General features: G+C 37.2%; 1 protein-coding gene across 2 annotated transcripts in view; it reads right to left on the bottom strand.

Moving 5' to 3' along the window:
* NELL2 (neural EGFL like 2) overlaps positions 1 to 18,031 on the bottom strand; it is a 136,218-nt gene that overhangs the window by 49,411 nt on the left and 68,776 nt on the right. For both annotated transcript variants that reach the window (XM_083860688.1, XM_083860689.1), the window contains exon 13: positions 12,178 to 12,303. In XM_083860688.1, the coding sequence (XP_083716814.1) occupies positions 12,178 to 12,303 (126 nt within the window). The remainder of the gene's footprint in view (positions 1 to 12,177; positions 12,304 to 18,031) is intronic.

The following is an 18,031-nucleotide window of genomic DNA, read 5'->3' as shown; positions in this document are numbered from 1 at the left end:
CTCCTGGCTGCCTGCTGCAGTTCAGACAGGGCCCTTGATGTCAGAAGATAACCTGCAGAGCTGTCTGAACTGATTCTAACAAAAAGCTGCATAGCACAGTAAAGGAGACGCAATGAAATATGCTCCCACCTTCCTTCCCTCACCACTGTAATGTATGAAACTTGACACTGGCTAACCTGTTTTGTGGGTAGATTTTCCAGACCACATCATGTTTTTGTTGCCACAGTTCAACTGCTAGTGTCTATCAAGCTTACAAATAATTATTTCTGTACTTACATAGTTCATAAAAATTATTAAGGTTGGAATACCTTTAAGATAATTATGTGTATTTTTAATGATAAATAAGTATTTGCATTAGCACATCTTACGAAACTTTTCATATCTGACAAATTCTGCCATCACATTTTACATTGTTTAAGAACACCATGAATTGTTCTAACAAGCATAACCACAGATATGAAGTCTACAGTATTGTTCAAGTCTCCAAAAGTCAAAATATGAATTTAGAATCAATGAAGTTAAGAAGAAAGTAAACTTTGACCAGATATTCCATTTTTTTACTAGCACTATCATACTAGAATGACCTCTTTAAACCTACTTCCTTCACAAGTCTGCTCCTTGGAAAAGTTACGAATTAAGCGGAGATGCTGTGAACAACTCTGGAGTACTTCAAACTAAGATGAAGTCCATCCTATGGAAGGTGTATTAAGTTAAACCCAGGGTATTCAAAGCAGACAGCAGTATCTATCCAGACTACCACCACTACCAAGTTTTATTTACTTCTCAGGCATTAAAATGATGCAGACAGAATTTAAATTCATCCAATTTCACCTTCTGAAGGGTTAGGAACAATGTAACAAACTTTTCTCTCCAAGTATTTGCACACTCCAAAATTTTAAAAGCACTTGAACAAATTAGAACAGATACTCTTGATGAATCCTCACCTTTTTAGAAATCAATCTTATCTTGAGTAAGACTGGCCATTTTTCACCACTTTGAGCAGCATGAAACTTTAAGTTTTGTTTCTTTAAATGCACTGTCATTAAGAGACTCGACTACAGGTTTCCAAATCCTAAACATCAAAGTTAACACTGTGTGACAGCTGGTGTGTTCCAAACTCATCACATTTACTCATCTGTAACAGGGTAAATGATACAATTACCTGCTGTAATTACTGTTGCTGACAATATATTTTTCCTGGTGATTGGTCTGTGTGACTCAGACGTGCTTATCTTTGTCAGTCCAGTCCAAATCTCCATTTCCATGTGACTTGGACATTAACTTACAAAGTATTTACAAATTAGTTCCAATATCTGCCAAGACAGATATTTGGGTTAGTATAAAATCATCTTTTATTGCATGATTAAGCAGTCTACCAGTCTAATATTATTTTGCATTAGAAAATAACTATTCATGATTAAATTCTGTGCCCCATTCAAATTAAATGCACCTTTAGTATTAGAAGGGAAACATACTCAAACAGGTGAATATAATGAAGGAATAAAATCTAAATAAATAAGGATATGTATTTTTTTAAAAAAATGCTCATTCCTAAAGCAAAACACGAATTTTAAAAAAAGGATAAAACATTTAGATCCTTAATCTAACTGCTTTCTTATGACAATTTTAAAGAACAGCTACAGAAGACAACAGTGACTTTTGATTTTGAGCACTGTGAGATACAGGCTAATCAAGCTAGCTCACTGCATGTGTTTTCCCTAGAATACCTTTTACTTTAAAAAATATTAGATAGATACAATTCCTTCCACCATTTCTCCAAATAATACATTTTAGAGGATGTGAGAAGACTGCAGCATCTGAGAGAAAGAAGCAGATACTGTCTTTTTGAGATGATTTGGAAGCTTGTCAGAATGAAAAAATACTCCCACAAAAACTCCTATGAAACATTTAGATAGAGCAGCTTCCTATTTTATTGCCAAGCTTGTTGACAGAGCTCTTGGTTCTTGATAGAAACATCTATATATTCAAAGTTTTTTTTCTTATTTGATGAGGTGGGGAATATGTCAATTTTTGCCCAGACTTCACGAACAGTAAAGGGCATGGTTTCAAGAAGGCAAATTGAACGTTGTTCCTGAAATAATTTCGATTCTCAGTCTTGAAGATGCCACAAACCCACTAGCATTTTCTTAAAAAAACAAAAGAAGATAGAACAGTTCCCTGAGTTCTGTGTATTGATAATACTCTCAGGAAAAATATCAAGTATCTTTTATAGACACAGTACTTTCAGAAACAGTACCTCACAAAATGCAACTTCAGTAACAAAAGTGAAATTTCACCCAAACTCCTTTGGATTATATTGTACAGCAGCATAACAGAGACAGCAATGCTTCCCTTTGTATCAACGTGACTTTTCAAGTTACTGAGGATGATTTCACCGATCTTCCTCAGGGCATTAACCAGTCACAACTCTAAGGATGGCCAACATATTATCTCAGTAGGTAGTATTTGTTCCTTCTTGTTGATCCGTTCTTTTTGACTGGTGCAGAGAAGTCTTCCCAAAGACTCTGTCACCTTTATTCATTTACATGAGCTGGCAAACACTGACAGAGCAAATTCAGGAACTGAAACTAGTTTTAGACAAAATTAGAAGGGCAGCAGAACTGAAAATTTAACTTACATACTATGCATTTGTGCATGATGAGCCACAGCCTGGCAGCAGAATCATCAGCATATTTCAGTGTGAATCAGAAGCTACATGTAAAGCTAAAAATATAAGCCCTTCTTTGAGACTACACATAGGAACACAGATACTGGGTGAGTCAGTGGAGTGGAAAAATCCAGTATGTTTACTCTGTGCATTTCAAGGTGGACTTCAGCATAATTCTGTGTGCAAAGAAGGACTAGGAAAGATGCAACTCCTGCTGTGGTCAAGGGGTCTATCACAAGAAAGCAGTTTGGTATGGTGAAGTACAAGGTTTTGTAAGTCGATAATCATCAGTCCAAAAGACTGACAAAAGGTAGTAATATCGATAGAGAACTACTGCAGAGACAAACTGTCAAAGAAGATGACATACTAAATTGCAATAACTGACAGTATCAAACAGGAGTTAAGGAAATAGTCTTCCATTATTGTAAAGCAGATTAATCTATCAAATGTTTCATGGAAAACAAAGGACACTTCTAAGTTGTTTCAGGAGTCAGTGATTATAAGATATGCCATGTTGCATGCAGTAGGAATCAAATTGTAAAGAATTAAAGGTTTCCATGCCCACAGACGATCAGAAATAATTTGGAAATTCCTATCTAACTAAACAGGAATCTTCCATATTCATTCAAAAAAAAAAAAAAAAAAAACTTGCAACCATAATATTAAATGAAAAGGCTTCTAAAGCCCTGGACAATATTAAAAAATATCATGTCTCCCCTTACCTGTCTTGGAAGTTAGCTTTCTTACTCTCTGTCTTTGCTAAAAACTGTGTTGTCTTTGATTAGAAATGTTTTTCAACAGTAGAATGCCAAAAGACAGACATGATATCTAAATACTGCCAGCAGCATCCGCTACCCTTAAATCCCAGTGAAACGGCATCATGGCTATAGACAACTTACGTTATGGCGAATGTATAGAAAACCACTGATACAGCATGATTACATAACCTTGAATAACTTCACTGTTCCTGTTTTAAAAACTGTCTTGCTTCGTGCAGTAGCTCCAGTCTCTCACTGACCTTGGCTGGAGTCCCTCTGAGAACAGGCAACACTCTCTCCGCATGAGGCAATCACCAGCTGGCTCAGACATGAGAGTATGTGAGCCATCCAACTTCCCTCACTTCTGCTTGCTCAGTGAGACAGCAGCAGATTCCCATCTCCTGAGCCAGAAAGATCCTTATGACTTCAAACAAACTGTCCTCAAGGCTGCCTACTGTGTTTCCTGATCTTTGCACAGTCTATCTGTCACAGCCTGTGATCATCCACAGAAGGACAGGCCAGGGGAGGTCCAGTTGTGAAGGGATGTCATGTTGCAATGAATCAAGGTCTTGGGTTGGATCTGCTAATCCTATCATGATGATTGCCTCAAACCTGTAAATAGACAACTGAGTTGGGTCCAGCTGAATTCTTCACCTCTGTTGAATAGAATGTGAGCTTAGAGGAAGATATGTACATTGGGGTGTCTTAATTGCAACTAAAGGCTACCTCCTGCATCAGCATCAGTAAAATTCTAACATAAAGAGTCAATGTAATTACCATAGGAATTACTAATTGATTTACTGCTGTATGATTTGTCAGATTTTCTATTTTTACAATATACTGTGTTAATTTTGCTATACTCCTCCACTTCTACTTTCCAAACATATTGTACTGACACAGCACATAACTGCACTGTAGAAGCTGGCAAGGGATGCTTGGTGATGGAAAACCTGTAGAGGGCATTGAACATTGAGAACAGGAGGTACACTGGATGTCTGTCATAATGCTGTGATATAAATATCAAGCAATGTTAATGCTTGGAAATACTGTAATTTCAAAATTTTTTACATTAAAAAAGGGTTTTGCTCTTTTCTGAGTTAGTTGTAAACTGAGCATATTTTCAAGTTGATATCTGGAACTCCTTTATTATATTGAAAAATTCCTCATTACACAAAAAATGCAAAACATATTCCTTGTAGAACAAAAGAATCAATTCTGATGTCTGCTTCTGCAGAAAGATAAATTTTAAACAGAATACAGAAATTGTAGAAATGAAAAATAGAGACTGCTTTTGATATAATGCCTTTTACCAACCTTTGCTCCCAAGGCCAATAGGGAATTCATTCTATATAATGCATTGATAATACATAGATAAGCACATACATGCACACACACACACATATATATATGTATTTCGTAAAATAATTATTTCTGTAAAAGAATTAAGCATTTAGCATCTTTGTCAAGGGAGTACATTTTCTGTTTAACAAGTCAAATCATATTCTAATAAGGACCCTTTAAAAATTGTTGGATTTTGATCAGCTGAGAAATCCATCCTGCTATAATTGCATAGCCAGATGAACAGTTGTCATGAACTGGGTCAGTAACCAAGGAGAAAATGGGACCTAAAAAGTATCATCTAGGAAAAAAAAAAATTGTCATTCCAAGTCAAAACAGACTCCAAACAAAGTTGCCAAGGATAACCTGATTCAATCCAAATAAAGCATAATTGAGTTCAATTGTATAAGATACAGCAGATATATTAAAATTACTTGTGTTGTTATCTTAGTAATGTGGTCGCATAGCAACAAGCTCAGTCTGAGCGATCACTCCTTTATTAGCTCTGTGAATTATTGTACTGCTAGAAAGTGGATATCGGAGAGAATTTATCCTCAAAGAAGATTGAGAGCTTCGTGTAGGCTGACATACTATAAAGCAGAATGGAAACTGCGCCAAGTAATAGAAACCAGAATCAAATAGGCTTTGAGTTAAAAATGCTCCATGCACACAAGCTGAATTCTACAGTGCTTATTTCTAATAGCAACCCTGGCAGTATAGCTGGACACCATCGTCCCTGAGCAGTTTGCATTGCTCTGTGTGATAATGCATGGACACATTACTTCTAACATAACTAGGTTGGGGGTGTAACCAAAATCAGAGATGGAGAGACAGATGGTTCATTTGCCCATGCCCACATCATTATATTCTCCAGTGGTTTGCTGACTAAAACATTTCCTTACTCAAGCCGTGGTATGTCGCTACAGTGATGTTAGAACCAGCCCCTGTCAGTATGCTTGTTTATTGCTCTGTCCCTTGCACCATACTGAGCAATTATTCTGCTTTTATTTAAGCACTGTCAGTGAACTCAGCTCCTCTATAAGCTGCAGAACTTGAGGAAAATTTGAATGTTGCTGAATTCATCAAAAATAAGCCAAGGGAAATAAACAGGAAGAAATTAGCTTTTTTATTGTTATCATGTCTCACATTACTGCGTTTTCATGTAGCCAAGTTGGGACACTGTAAGCCTATGACTCCTCTGAGCTAACATGCTATATTTTTAATTTCTTTGCAGCAGTGAAGGGTAAAGGACATACAGCAGTGCTGAATAAAGCCATCTTGAGGCCATATTTAGTCACTTATTAAAATGTGGTCTCATTTACCAATGTACTAAACACTATCAGCTCTTATTATCTTCAAGATAACTTGTGAATACATTTGTATGTCTGAAAAAGCAGGCAAATTTATACCTTAATTAACTGAGGACAAGCATGCAGCTTTAAAACAGAAGATGGATGACTTCATTCAACTTTGGATTACATCAGTCTTACAGTGGATTTTGTCCATGGAAACTCAGAAAACTACATTACTCTTAGAAGAGGTTAGTGTTGGTGCTAAAACACAGCACAAATGCCTCATATGTAAAGTAAATTTTATTTCAAATACATAAAGGTAAGCATTCATAAGATATTTATACCTATTTTCCACCCAACATAAGAACCCAGAAATGAACTTTTCTTGAACATGTGAATTGATCTCTGCTCTAGGGAATAAAGATGGATTTTACCTTCAGCATTCTCACAAGAAATTCAACAATTTTTTTTCTCAAATATCCCTGCCATTAAACATCACTTCTACTGCAGAGTATAGAAAAAAGTACAATATTTCTCAGACTGTTTATGTCCCAAACAATTGATGGATTTATAAGTCAAAAATAAACCAATGAAATCTGAACAGAAGCCCAGAGGCAGATGCACTTTTATGAACTTGAGTTTCTAGATGCCAAGAGGAATCATTTTTCCGAAGTGTGTCAGAGTACTGTGTTAATAAAAAACCCCATGTGACAGGGACTGTATTTCCCCTGGAAAATACATGTTGCTTGCAAGAAACATAGGATAACAACTGGGCAAAAAGCTGAAGTTCTGATAATCTGGGCATCTGAATTACAAATCGTATGAGCTGCAATTCCAACAAAATTGAAGTGTTTAAAACTGTCATTTTTAAATCCTTCCAGATACCAGACTGCTTGTTCCCAAAGTGGAGGCATCTGCACTTTGGGCATAAGTATGGCCTGTATTTGCACTGCAAAGACAGCACCTCTGTTTTCTCATAAGCACTCTCAGAAGAGTTATATTGTAAACAAAACATTAATGAAGGAAATAGAGACAAGACCCAAACTTTGGCTACACACTATATGAAAAAGAAAGGAGCAAAATACCAAACCAAAAGGTATCTTTCTTAAGCAGGGACATCATTAGTGGCATTAGCTGAAATCCAAGCAGATATGTAGGTTGTTTATAAGTTACAGATAGCTAGAAGAATAGAGCCAAACAGGAGAGCTTAGGAGAGACACAGTTTTGATTCCTGTGGGCAAAGCAAATGTAAAATAAATCCTAATGATGTAGGCAGTTGGAAAACATTAATGACTGCATGGGAAAAATGTCAGAAAGGTGGACAAAAGAGTATCAGATCCATGATAGCTGAATGGGCTAAGCGTGGAATCACTTCTCTATGCATTATTGTCAAGATGAATTTTCCCAGTCATCCCACAGGATCATTGGAGAGTAAAGAAAATGGGTCAGACTTGAAAAACTAATGTCAAAAGGTACTGGCCATGTATCTGCAGGCTGGTACTTCTCCCTACATTTTCTTTTTACTATTGAAATTTCCCAAGGAATTATTAATTAGTATTAATGTTATAATCCCTACTTTATGCACATTCATCATTGTTATGCAGCTAAATGTGTAGTTTTCTCCTTAAATCTTTTCCATATGCCAAATCAATCTCCCCAGACTCTTAATTATTTTAATGTTGATCTTGGAATTCTTTCTAATTTGCAACAGATTTGTGATTTAATTTGATTTGCAAAATATGCAGAGCTGCCAGTATTCCCAAGAAATAACATTTCAGGTGTCACTCAACTTACTACAACCATGTTTCTTGGTAATTTATGTGAAAACTTTTATTAGACTTCAGTTTACTGTGAGAGGCTATCGCAGAAAAAAAAAAATTATCCTGAAAGAATTGACACAATTTTCAGAAAAATGTTAGTAAAGTCTCTGAGACTCAGAACGACACATAGGCTGGGGCAGAGAAAGAAGGAGGTCCAGCTGGAAACAGCTAGTGATTTCTTGGTGAATTCAACATATTCACTGCTTCGAGTAGCTATTTCAGTATGACCAAATCAAAAAGGCTAAAGACCAAAGCTGTGGGGCTTTGAGCAACCTGATGTAGTAGAAACTGTCCCTTCCCATGGCAGAAGCATGGAACTAAATGGTCTTCAAAGTCCCTTCCAACCCAAAACATTCTATGATTCCATGATTCTAAATTTTGACCCTGATGAAGAAAGACCCCGAATGTACCGAACATAGTGATGAGATGCTATATAAAAAATCTTCACCATTTTCTTTAGAAGTTAGAAAACAAACTCAGGAGCACAAACATGATGGTACCAGGCTGTAATGCACAATAATGGCCTCACAGACTTGAAAAACCCACTTGGTTTGCCAAATACTTTGGCTTCTAAGTTATTGTTTTCTAGAAGCAGTGGAAAAAATCAGCATGACTTGGCTAAAGTGAAAATGAAAATGAAAGACAAAATAATCTGAAATGGATTGACAAAAATGGTTATGAAAACCCCTTATATGGTCTGCAGACACCTAAAACACATATGTGAGCATCCAGCTCCACATGTGGCAGTGGTCCCACACAGCTCAGATGAACATCATTGCTAATGTGGCCAGAGCATGCTTGGAAGAAGTAGGCCACAATTTCCAGCATGCCTGGTTTGCCTTTAACAATTAATCAGTTAAGAATTCATACATATTTGCCACCAAAGTAAAGTAATCCCAGACAAAGTAAAGACGCAAATGTTATAATTTCAGAAAATAATAAAAGCATTCCAATTTGATCCCAGCTAACATTGATGGCACAGAGGTGTATTAGTGCACATATAAAACTACCCCAGCAGAGACTCATACCATTATCTACCTCTCTTCCCCTTGCACAACATCATTACATTCCAGGTTCTGGAAAGCAAAGTGGAAGAGGAATGAGACGATATCATTGTAGGATACCAAAGCATGGTAGCCCACGGCATATTTTCATGCCTGCAATTTGCAGTTTGTGCACCCATTTGGCATATGGAAGTCATCTCTCCTTCTCATAGCCATGATTGATTTCTGAACATAAAAATCAGTCATGAACAACAGATTTCTGTGTAAATATGGTTGTGACTAACTCAATCTAACCCCGAGAATCTTGGTTCCAATATGAATACAAATAAAAATATCTGAAATTGATGTTTTTATTACATCCTTTGTTGTGAAAATAAAAATGCAATTCAGATCTATTGTAAAACTTGCAATAAACATGCCAGGACAAAATAACGTGGAGCTGTTTTGAAAGCAGCTATAGGCTGTCTAAATCAGTCTTTTGTGTGTACGACTCTGACAGAGATAGATAGCACAGATTTCTTTTCAAATGTCTCGTACAGGAGAAAAACTCTTCAATGTCACTGATTTTATGGCTCTTTTCTATTTTGATCAATGACTGCTAAATTATATGTATGTTCAAAGGATAGAACAATAAGGTATGTTAGTCTGCCAGCAAGTTGTGGACATCACTTACATCATAACCTGCCTAATTCAAGGTTCACATATAATTTTTCAACATCTTCCTGGGCTTCAGCTATCCTGTGCAAACAATGACATATTTGTGCCAAGCTACAGAACATTTTTTTCCTGCTTAGTAATATTCCAAAGGATGCACTACCAGAGCTTCCTCTCCAGTTTACAGGGTCAGGTATTTTATGCACAACTACAATTCCATAACAATTCCAGATTCAATTACACAGCATTACAAGAGACTGTGACCTGAAATATATTTTAAAAATTTAACACTTAGGGTCACAATTTAACAATTTTAAAAAATTAACACAAAGGGTCAGTTGTTGCTTGTTTGCCCTATTCTTGTTATTCCTGAACTGGATTTAAAAACAGCTTTTTAAATCAGTTTGGTTTTTTTTTTTAACTGTTTTTTTCCCCTCCTCAGTTTCCTTGATATTTCAGCCGGCAAGTTAAACCCAGAATTGCCAAAAAGGCAAACAGAGACTTGTTAAGAACTTTAATAAACTCTGCAGAGGGAAAAAGAAGGTTGAATGACTACATTTATTGCAGACATTGGCCAAATTCAAAGTGCACTGGGCTCTGTACATGAGTACTGAGAGATTTGGACACATATTAACTTAATTAATGAACCAGTGCCTCCACCAGAGGTGCTCACACAATAGTTGTGGAACCAGAAAAAGTAATGCAGTTGTGTTTTGACATGTACACTTTATGTTAGGTTGCCATTCATTAAAATTCTATCATTCAGCGGGGACTGTATCCTCATGGTTGCCTGTATCCAAACTTCACTAAAATGTAACTCCAGAAAAACTCCAGGTCCCAAATAATATGAAGTGGCTCATCCATACAGTCTTTGACATGCATACACAGCATGCCTTACAGTTCAGATGGCCTAGCAAGCCTTAAGATTCGAAATCTTACAAAACTTTTTCATCTAATTCTCCTTTTTTAGCATTGACTTTTCCCAGCTTGATCAAGACAAAGATGGAAAAGAAATAATTCCTTTTGTCACCCATCAGGTTGCTTTCATGGGACTATGATTTACAAATGTGGAACCACATTCAGTTTGGAGCATGCGATCCAAAATTGATTTCCAACACCTTTTACAGAAGTTTGACTGTCTGGAGCTCTTAACTATTCTGTATTTCATAACAGTATATGTTTCAGCAAGTATGAAGAAAGCAATGTAAGGAGTCTCAAGAACTACCTTTATTATATTTACAGCACCCAATGCCCCTGCAAAGTTGGTGATGGTTTACCATTTACAAAGTTGAATCAGAACAGCAAGTTAAGGCAAGCCAAGCAGAAAAAGTATCAGATTTAGATACAGTCAGTCTTAAAATAATCCCAATATTCACACTCAGCAGGTAGTGAAACAATTTCTTTACTCCGCAGAGAGTGTGGAAAATGTAAGACAATGATCAGAAACATACTGTTTGCTTCAGAAAGGACCTGCTGTGGGCAGGTTTTATAACTTGGTCCTTCAAGAAGTGGGCTTACTGCAGTAAAACACTGCTTGCCAATGTATGAGAGGAATGACAAGTACAGGTAAGACAGTAATCACAAAAATCACATGTATGTGATTTGAAATCCATGTCCCTGAGTGTTGTGCTTGTTCAGGCAAGGAAATCATGCCAGTTCATGAAGAAGCTGTTTCTGTACAAAGACATATCACTGATGCTAAAAACATCAAGACACAACAGAACAAAATTAGAAATGAACTTCATAGTGCTACCTTAACATTCAAAATACTCTCATACATTTATAGACAATTTCTGTTAGATAATACGAACTTCAAGAAAGCTTTACTGAAAAAATGTAGCCTTTTATAGAAAAAGGTAATTTTTCACCCTGTGAACACAAAATTGGGATACTATTTTGTACACTGAGTAAGCATGCCACATCATTGATCCATATTTTCCTTATCTATGTTGTAAGAAAAAATACAGAAACACTTAGAGGCAGCCTGGGTCTGATACCAAAGGCTGTTTTAAATGTCCAGTGTTCATACCATAACCCTAAACTATCTTGCAATAAAAGAAGAGTAGAAGACAGATGAAAATCACTATGAACCAAACACATTTAATGGCAGTAGAACAAAAAGGGAAGATACAGATGTAAGAATGACCATGTTGCCCAGTGGTTCAAAGCAAGCAAAACTCCTGCCCTTTGAACTCAGGAGAAATGAGCCTGGAGAGCCCAGAATGAGGACACAGACACTCTCAACATGTAGCAAATTTAACACCATCCAAAGTTTGCAGAAGAGTTGCTATACTCCAAGAGAAGCTGTACTGGTTCGAAACATGAAAACCAAGTAAAACAGCATTATTTTTGCTTGCTTATTTTCTTATTCAGTCTCCTCCCTTCACCCTTTTGATCAGTACCCAAAACCATGCAGACCTATAAGAAAATCCAGCCTACTTTACAATTTCAGGCAAACAATATGACCTACACAAAATGTGTAAAATGCATTAGCCTTTCTGTGCTGGATTTTGGTGTTTATTCTATTTAATGTTTTATTTAGACGTTCTTTGACTCCAACAAATATTAACTTTTAAAGATTCATAACAATACTCTGAAATATCACCATCCTGTTATTTCCTTCCAGAAATACACATCTCTTACCTGTACAGGAATAATCATCAATACGTATATATCCCGTTTTGCAGACACACATGAAGGATCCTGGTGTATTTACACACATGGTGTTCTCACGACAGTAGTGCCGTCCTTCAGCACACTCATCAATATCTGTGAGCAAGGCAAAGAGGAACACAAGTCAAATCCAGCAGTATTTTTTGCAATCTCTTGATACACTTCCATCAGTAGTGGGCTAGACTAAAGAGTTACTTAAATACCAGTGCATTTTAGAATGCTTTTTGGCTTTCTCCTTTCAAAAAAACTGCTTGAAATATTCAAACAAGAGAAGCACCAATAGTTTCTGTGAACAGCTGTTAGTGGAGTTACAAAGGAGATTACACTGGCTTACATCTTTCCTTTTGAAGTGCCTCAGATGTTATCCCTATGATTTAAATAGAACAGGGGAAAGAAAAACCCCAGGGTCTCAAACAACTCACTGATGGCCTCAGCACTGCAATGGCATCCATCACTGCACCTTGTGCAGTCACCTCAGTCATCAGTACACAAAACACACAACTATATGCACACTACATGCCTTTGAACTAACAAGAACTATTGTTTAAGAAGAAATTGTAAGGAACATGGTAAAATCTCAAAAGACCCTGAAACAGTATAAATTTCTCTTAGAATGATAAAGTAGTCAATCACTATTTTTAATATATATAAACACATATATATATATCTACAGATTATTGCTTATATCTATTTTATATATATGTGTATGTATATATGTGTTTAATATATATAACACATCTGCAAATATCTACATACATATGTATATAGATACATATACACACTATATCTGAAAGGAGTGTGTGAGAATCTCATTCATATAAAGATCTGCTCTGACAGAACAAAATGCTACTTGATAAAATACTCGTTGGAGCAGAAAAATACTTGTTGCAGTAGAAGGTCCTAGAGCAAACTCCCAACATAAACAAATGTAGGCATGGAATTCAAAACCTAATTTGCTTTGGTACTTTCTTGTGTTCAAAATTAGACACATTTCTTGTATCAGATTGTAATTCAGTGGTAAGACAGAGAAAGCATTACAAATAATAAAAAACCTTCTGCATGGTATTATTATACTGCAAAAAATAAAAGCTATATTAATTTGGAAGTGCACTGTTCCTGTAATAGTAACGATAAAGACATCATTATTGAGATGCTCAGTACACCTATTTATATTGTCATGCAATGTGTCACTGAATCTTGCTACCAAAGTTCGCTAAAAATCAAATGGGCTGATTGTTGGCTTGGTTCTTTTTCTGCTCATCAGTTTTCATTTCTTTCTTGTTTTCAATGATGCTTATAGCTTTCAGTGTTGAAAATAAAATCACCGTATGGAAAAGCATCTTGCTGCGGAGTCTAATGATAGCTCAAGACAAAAGACTGTCTGTATAAACTCAAATCAGGTGTTATTTCTTAACATTGTGATGCTAAATGTCAACATTATTAACTCCTGTACTTTGCTCCTGCTTAAGTTGCATGCTTATCCCTTATTTCTTCTTAGCTTCCCTGTGTCTTTAAATCAACAGGAATTTACCAACTGCACTCAATGAATGCTCTTCTCTTACCTCTCTACATTCTTAGAAGATAATTTGCCTTCCTGTGCAAAACAATGTGACACACTGAATACGAGTGATTCTGTAATAAGTTCCTAATTTCATTCAGTTTTGAAAAAAGAACTTTCCACAGAACTGCCCACTGGATTCTGCTGGAGAAGCTGGGGGCAGTTGGCTACCAAACACAAAGGCATCCACTGCAAAAGAATTTCATGGCTGATGTACTTTGGCTGGTTTCCTTCCCCTTACCTTGGTAAGCTCTGCAGGCACGAAAGAATCATAGGTCTATTAAGGTGCTGGTTTGGAGAAGCTAATCTTGCGATTTCTATGTACATGTGTACTTGCACAAATGACCGTGTATTCACAGTGAACACAGTGAGCACATTAAGGCTCCAAACACATTTTGTGAACTTCACCTAATAACACCAATAAAAAGTGAAGCTATCATAAGACTACCACAGCTAGTTTTGCACAGAGAGTGGAACAGGGCACAGGTCTCCAGACTTACAGATGTTCTGCAGAAACACAAGTATGCCATTCACAAAAGCAGCCAGTACTTACATCATATGACTCTGCCTCTATAACAAATGATGCAACTTGTGTCTTTCATAATTCCAGTTAACAACTTCATATTAAATTAATTGTGTTGATTTGTATTTAAGTAACAACATTGGTCTTTGAGTAATTAGAGGTCTTATGTTCCCAGCATCAACAGACTGCCTAGAAGCCAGCTCTGGCACCCTCTGAAAATCCTTCTTAAAAATACAAAGCCTCAGAACCATTAAATAAAACTTTCTGAAAACTATAATAATGACTGCTTTGGCAGGTAAATAGCCACAGGAGACCCAAAATGCCAACAGTTTTTATTTTGCAGGGAAAAACTTAAAGTCAAAGCTCCTTTGATTCAAACCTCCTAATTCAGAAGTGCTCTAAATAAAAGCTTTCACTTTGCCAACATACCACATATTAAGATTTTGAAAAACAGTTTATTTATAATCATCTTTTTTTTCCAAACCTTGCTCGTTCAACTGATACAAAAAAACCAAAAACAAACCAACACCCAAAAAAACCACCCAACCCACAACTGTTCAGGTTAACTTTGAAGTGTTCATTTGGACAAAATCTGATGTACTTTTTTTTTCAAACTGATTTGCAAAGATATTGCTCACATTCTTTAAATGTTCATAAGAAATCAAAACTCCCACCCAACTCTCTGTTATTGCTACTATCACAAGATTATGTTATATTGGCACCTGAAGACCCCATGAACACACAGCAGATAAGGAGATGCTTTTATAAACAATTTGCAACAATAATACTAAATAAAGATAATTTTAAAAAGGTTAAAAACTAGTCAAATGACAACTAGTCATGCAGAGACTGACCATTCTAAAAGCCTGCAATTCCATTCCCCCTTTGGGACTCCATATGTGAGCTTCATATACATTAGGCTAAGGTATTACAGATCAAGGAATACTGAACTAGGGCAGGGAATGAACCCAACATCCGTTGGCTACCAAAAAAAAAAAAAAAAAAAAAAAAAAAAAAAGCCTTTTCATCCTGTTTACTGGTTGAAAGCACTGGTGTAGCCTTTTATTCACCTGTCATGGTCTAAGCCCAGCCGGCAGCCAAGGCCCAGGCAGTCAACTTGTTCACCCTCCAGCCAGTGAGATCAGGGAGAGAATCAGAAGGATAAAAGGTAGAAAATTTGTGGATTGAGATAAAGACAGTTTAATAGGGAAAGCAAAGGCTGCACACACAAGCAAAGCAAAACCAGGGGTTAATTCACTGCTTTGCAATGGCAGGCAGGGGTTCAGCCTGGAGAGCAGGGCCCCATCACGTGTAATGGTTACTGGGGAAGACAAACTCCATCACTCCAAATGTCCTCCCTTCCTCCTCCTTCCCCCAGGGAATACACTGAGCATGATGTCACATGGTCTGGAATATCCCTTGGTCAGCTGGGGTCACCTGTCCTGGCTGTGTCTCCTCCCAGCCCCCCAGGCAGCCCCAGTCTCATCCCCAGTGTAGCAGTATGAGAAGCAGGGAAGGCCTTGGCTTTGTGTAAGGTCTGTTCAGTAATAACAAAACCCCTCTCTTTATTATCAACCCTGCGTTCAGCACAAATCCAAAACACAGGCCTGTACTAGCCACTGTGAAGAAAATTAACTCTACCTCAGCCAAAACAAGCATGCCACCTTTAGACAAGCACAACAGAAAACCTAATGCACTTCTATATCTAGGAAATCCTACCACATTTATCTTCATTTCCTTCTGCCAAAAAACCTAGTTAGCATATTAATGTATATTCAGGTCTTACTGTTCAGCCAGTACGATACTGAAGTCAATTCAATAGGATGAATGCACCACTCCAATGGCTCTACACATTCAACAATAAAGACTTGTGTGCTTGAAGTCTGTGATGTGATACTGAGCCACCAGCTGTGATGTACTGACAACAGTGTAGTCATGGAGATCATCAACCTGCTCTACTCCCAGTGGAACAGATAAAAGGGGCACCTCTGGGAAAACTGGTTAGTGCAAAAGTGTTTGGAATCTGCACTTCAATGATTTATTTATACTTGCAAAAACATCAAAAACAGAAAAAAAAACCCTGAAAAACCTGCCTTTCTTTATTCCCCCAAGCACTCAAATAAAATTTATGCTAAATATATAACTGAAGAAAAGTTTCCCTGTATCTCTTCCTCCTGCACCCTAATGAGTTTGCTTCTCCAGAGAAAAATTCCCAGTTATGTTTTACAATCCTGTTAATAAGAAGAGAACTTGACCTGCAATCTATAAATCATTGTTGACCAAAGCCTCACACTAACAAAACAAAGCCTCTCCTTAGGCCTCCCTATACGTCATTGCCTTTATCCACCACAAAAGCCTACCAGAACAAATGAGTCTGGTACTAAGTCAGTAATTATCGGCTGTTATGAGAAGAGGCTACTCCCAGAATTGAGGATCCTTTATGGATAGTGTCCTGCCTCCAGCTATTTCCCTTAAAACACGATAGTGTCTAACACCAGTGATCTCCCTGGTCGTCCTTAAGGAGATATATGGTAGCCAGGGAGATCACTGGTGTTAGACACTATCGAGTTTTAAGGGAAGTGCTACAACTCTTGCAGGATTTTTTGCAACAAATAACATTAAGTATCCAGGAAGAAAGGGAACAGGAACATGAAAAGCTTTATTTACTAAAAAAAATTATTTAATAAACACATTAAAAATTACCCTGAACACAACAGCAGAGTATATTAGACATACAATTTAAAATAAAACAAATAAAACTCCCCTGGGTTTTGTGTTAATAAAACAAGACGTCTTCACAGCCTACTTGCTCAAGAAGCTAATGTTTTTTCACCTCTCATACAACTTCATCAGCACACCTACATCCTGATCTGAGGGCTCTGCTGATAAGAGCAAGGGCATCACCATCCTCTACTCCTGTGAATCCTGGGCCTCTCCAGTGAGAACCCCAAGGATGGACACCAGTAACAATGATCACAACACAGGCCTTTCAGGCCCTTAGCTTTATCATTACCAACTTGACTCATACAGAAAGACAAGCAGGAAAAGACTGAGACTTTTCTCTGGGCCCTGACCTAGAAAAAGGGCATCACAAAATCAGCAGATGCTACTCAACAATTAAGGGACTATGAAAATGAACAGTGACCGATTGCAGCATTAGAAAGATAAATGAGGATTTAAAACTTTTAGAACAAACAAAACCTGTTCTGCACCTGTAACAGGATCACAATGGAAAAGAAGTTCTGCCTGTTTACTTTCTCTTTGTCATCCCTCCACCAACAAATCCTGCTCTTCTCACTTTCTACCTCTGACATCAAGCTTCTCTGCTGTTTTCCACCTAAGTTTAGTCCTGTCTTCAGATCCTGCTCACTTTGTCTCTCCTCCTGCACTCAACCCATCCCTTCACCCATCAGCTCTTACTCCTTAAAAGGAAAAGAACAGAGCAAGAAGCAAGATCCCACCCGCTTACCCATCTGTGAAAGTATTGGGCTTTTTTATTTCCACCACCAAACACTACCTTCCCAACTGCTCAAATGTTTAGTACACTAAACCTTCCTGGCTCATTGCTCTAACAAAAATATTTCCAGTAGGGTCTGTCACACTTCCTTGACCATATTTCCAAGCTCCTACTCTCTTTGGCTTCCCTTCATTTTCACCTACAGCCTGGTTTCAGTATCTTGTGTGGTTTGGTTTCCATAATGCTATCTTCCGTGTGTCTCTTTTTCTGCAAACCCTTTCTCACT

The sequence above is a fragment of the Zosterops lateralis genome, assembly GCF_965231275.1.
Source record: "Zosterops lateralis genome assembly, chromosome: 4".
NCBI lineage: Eukaryota > Metazoa > Chordata > Aves > Passeriformes > Zosteropidae > Zosterops > Zosterops lateralis.
This window is presented reverse-complemented; position numbering and strand designations above follow the sequence as displayed.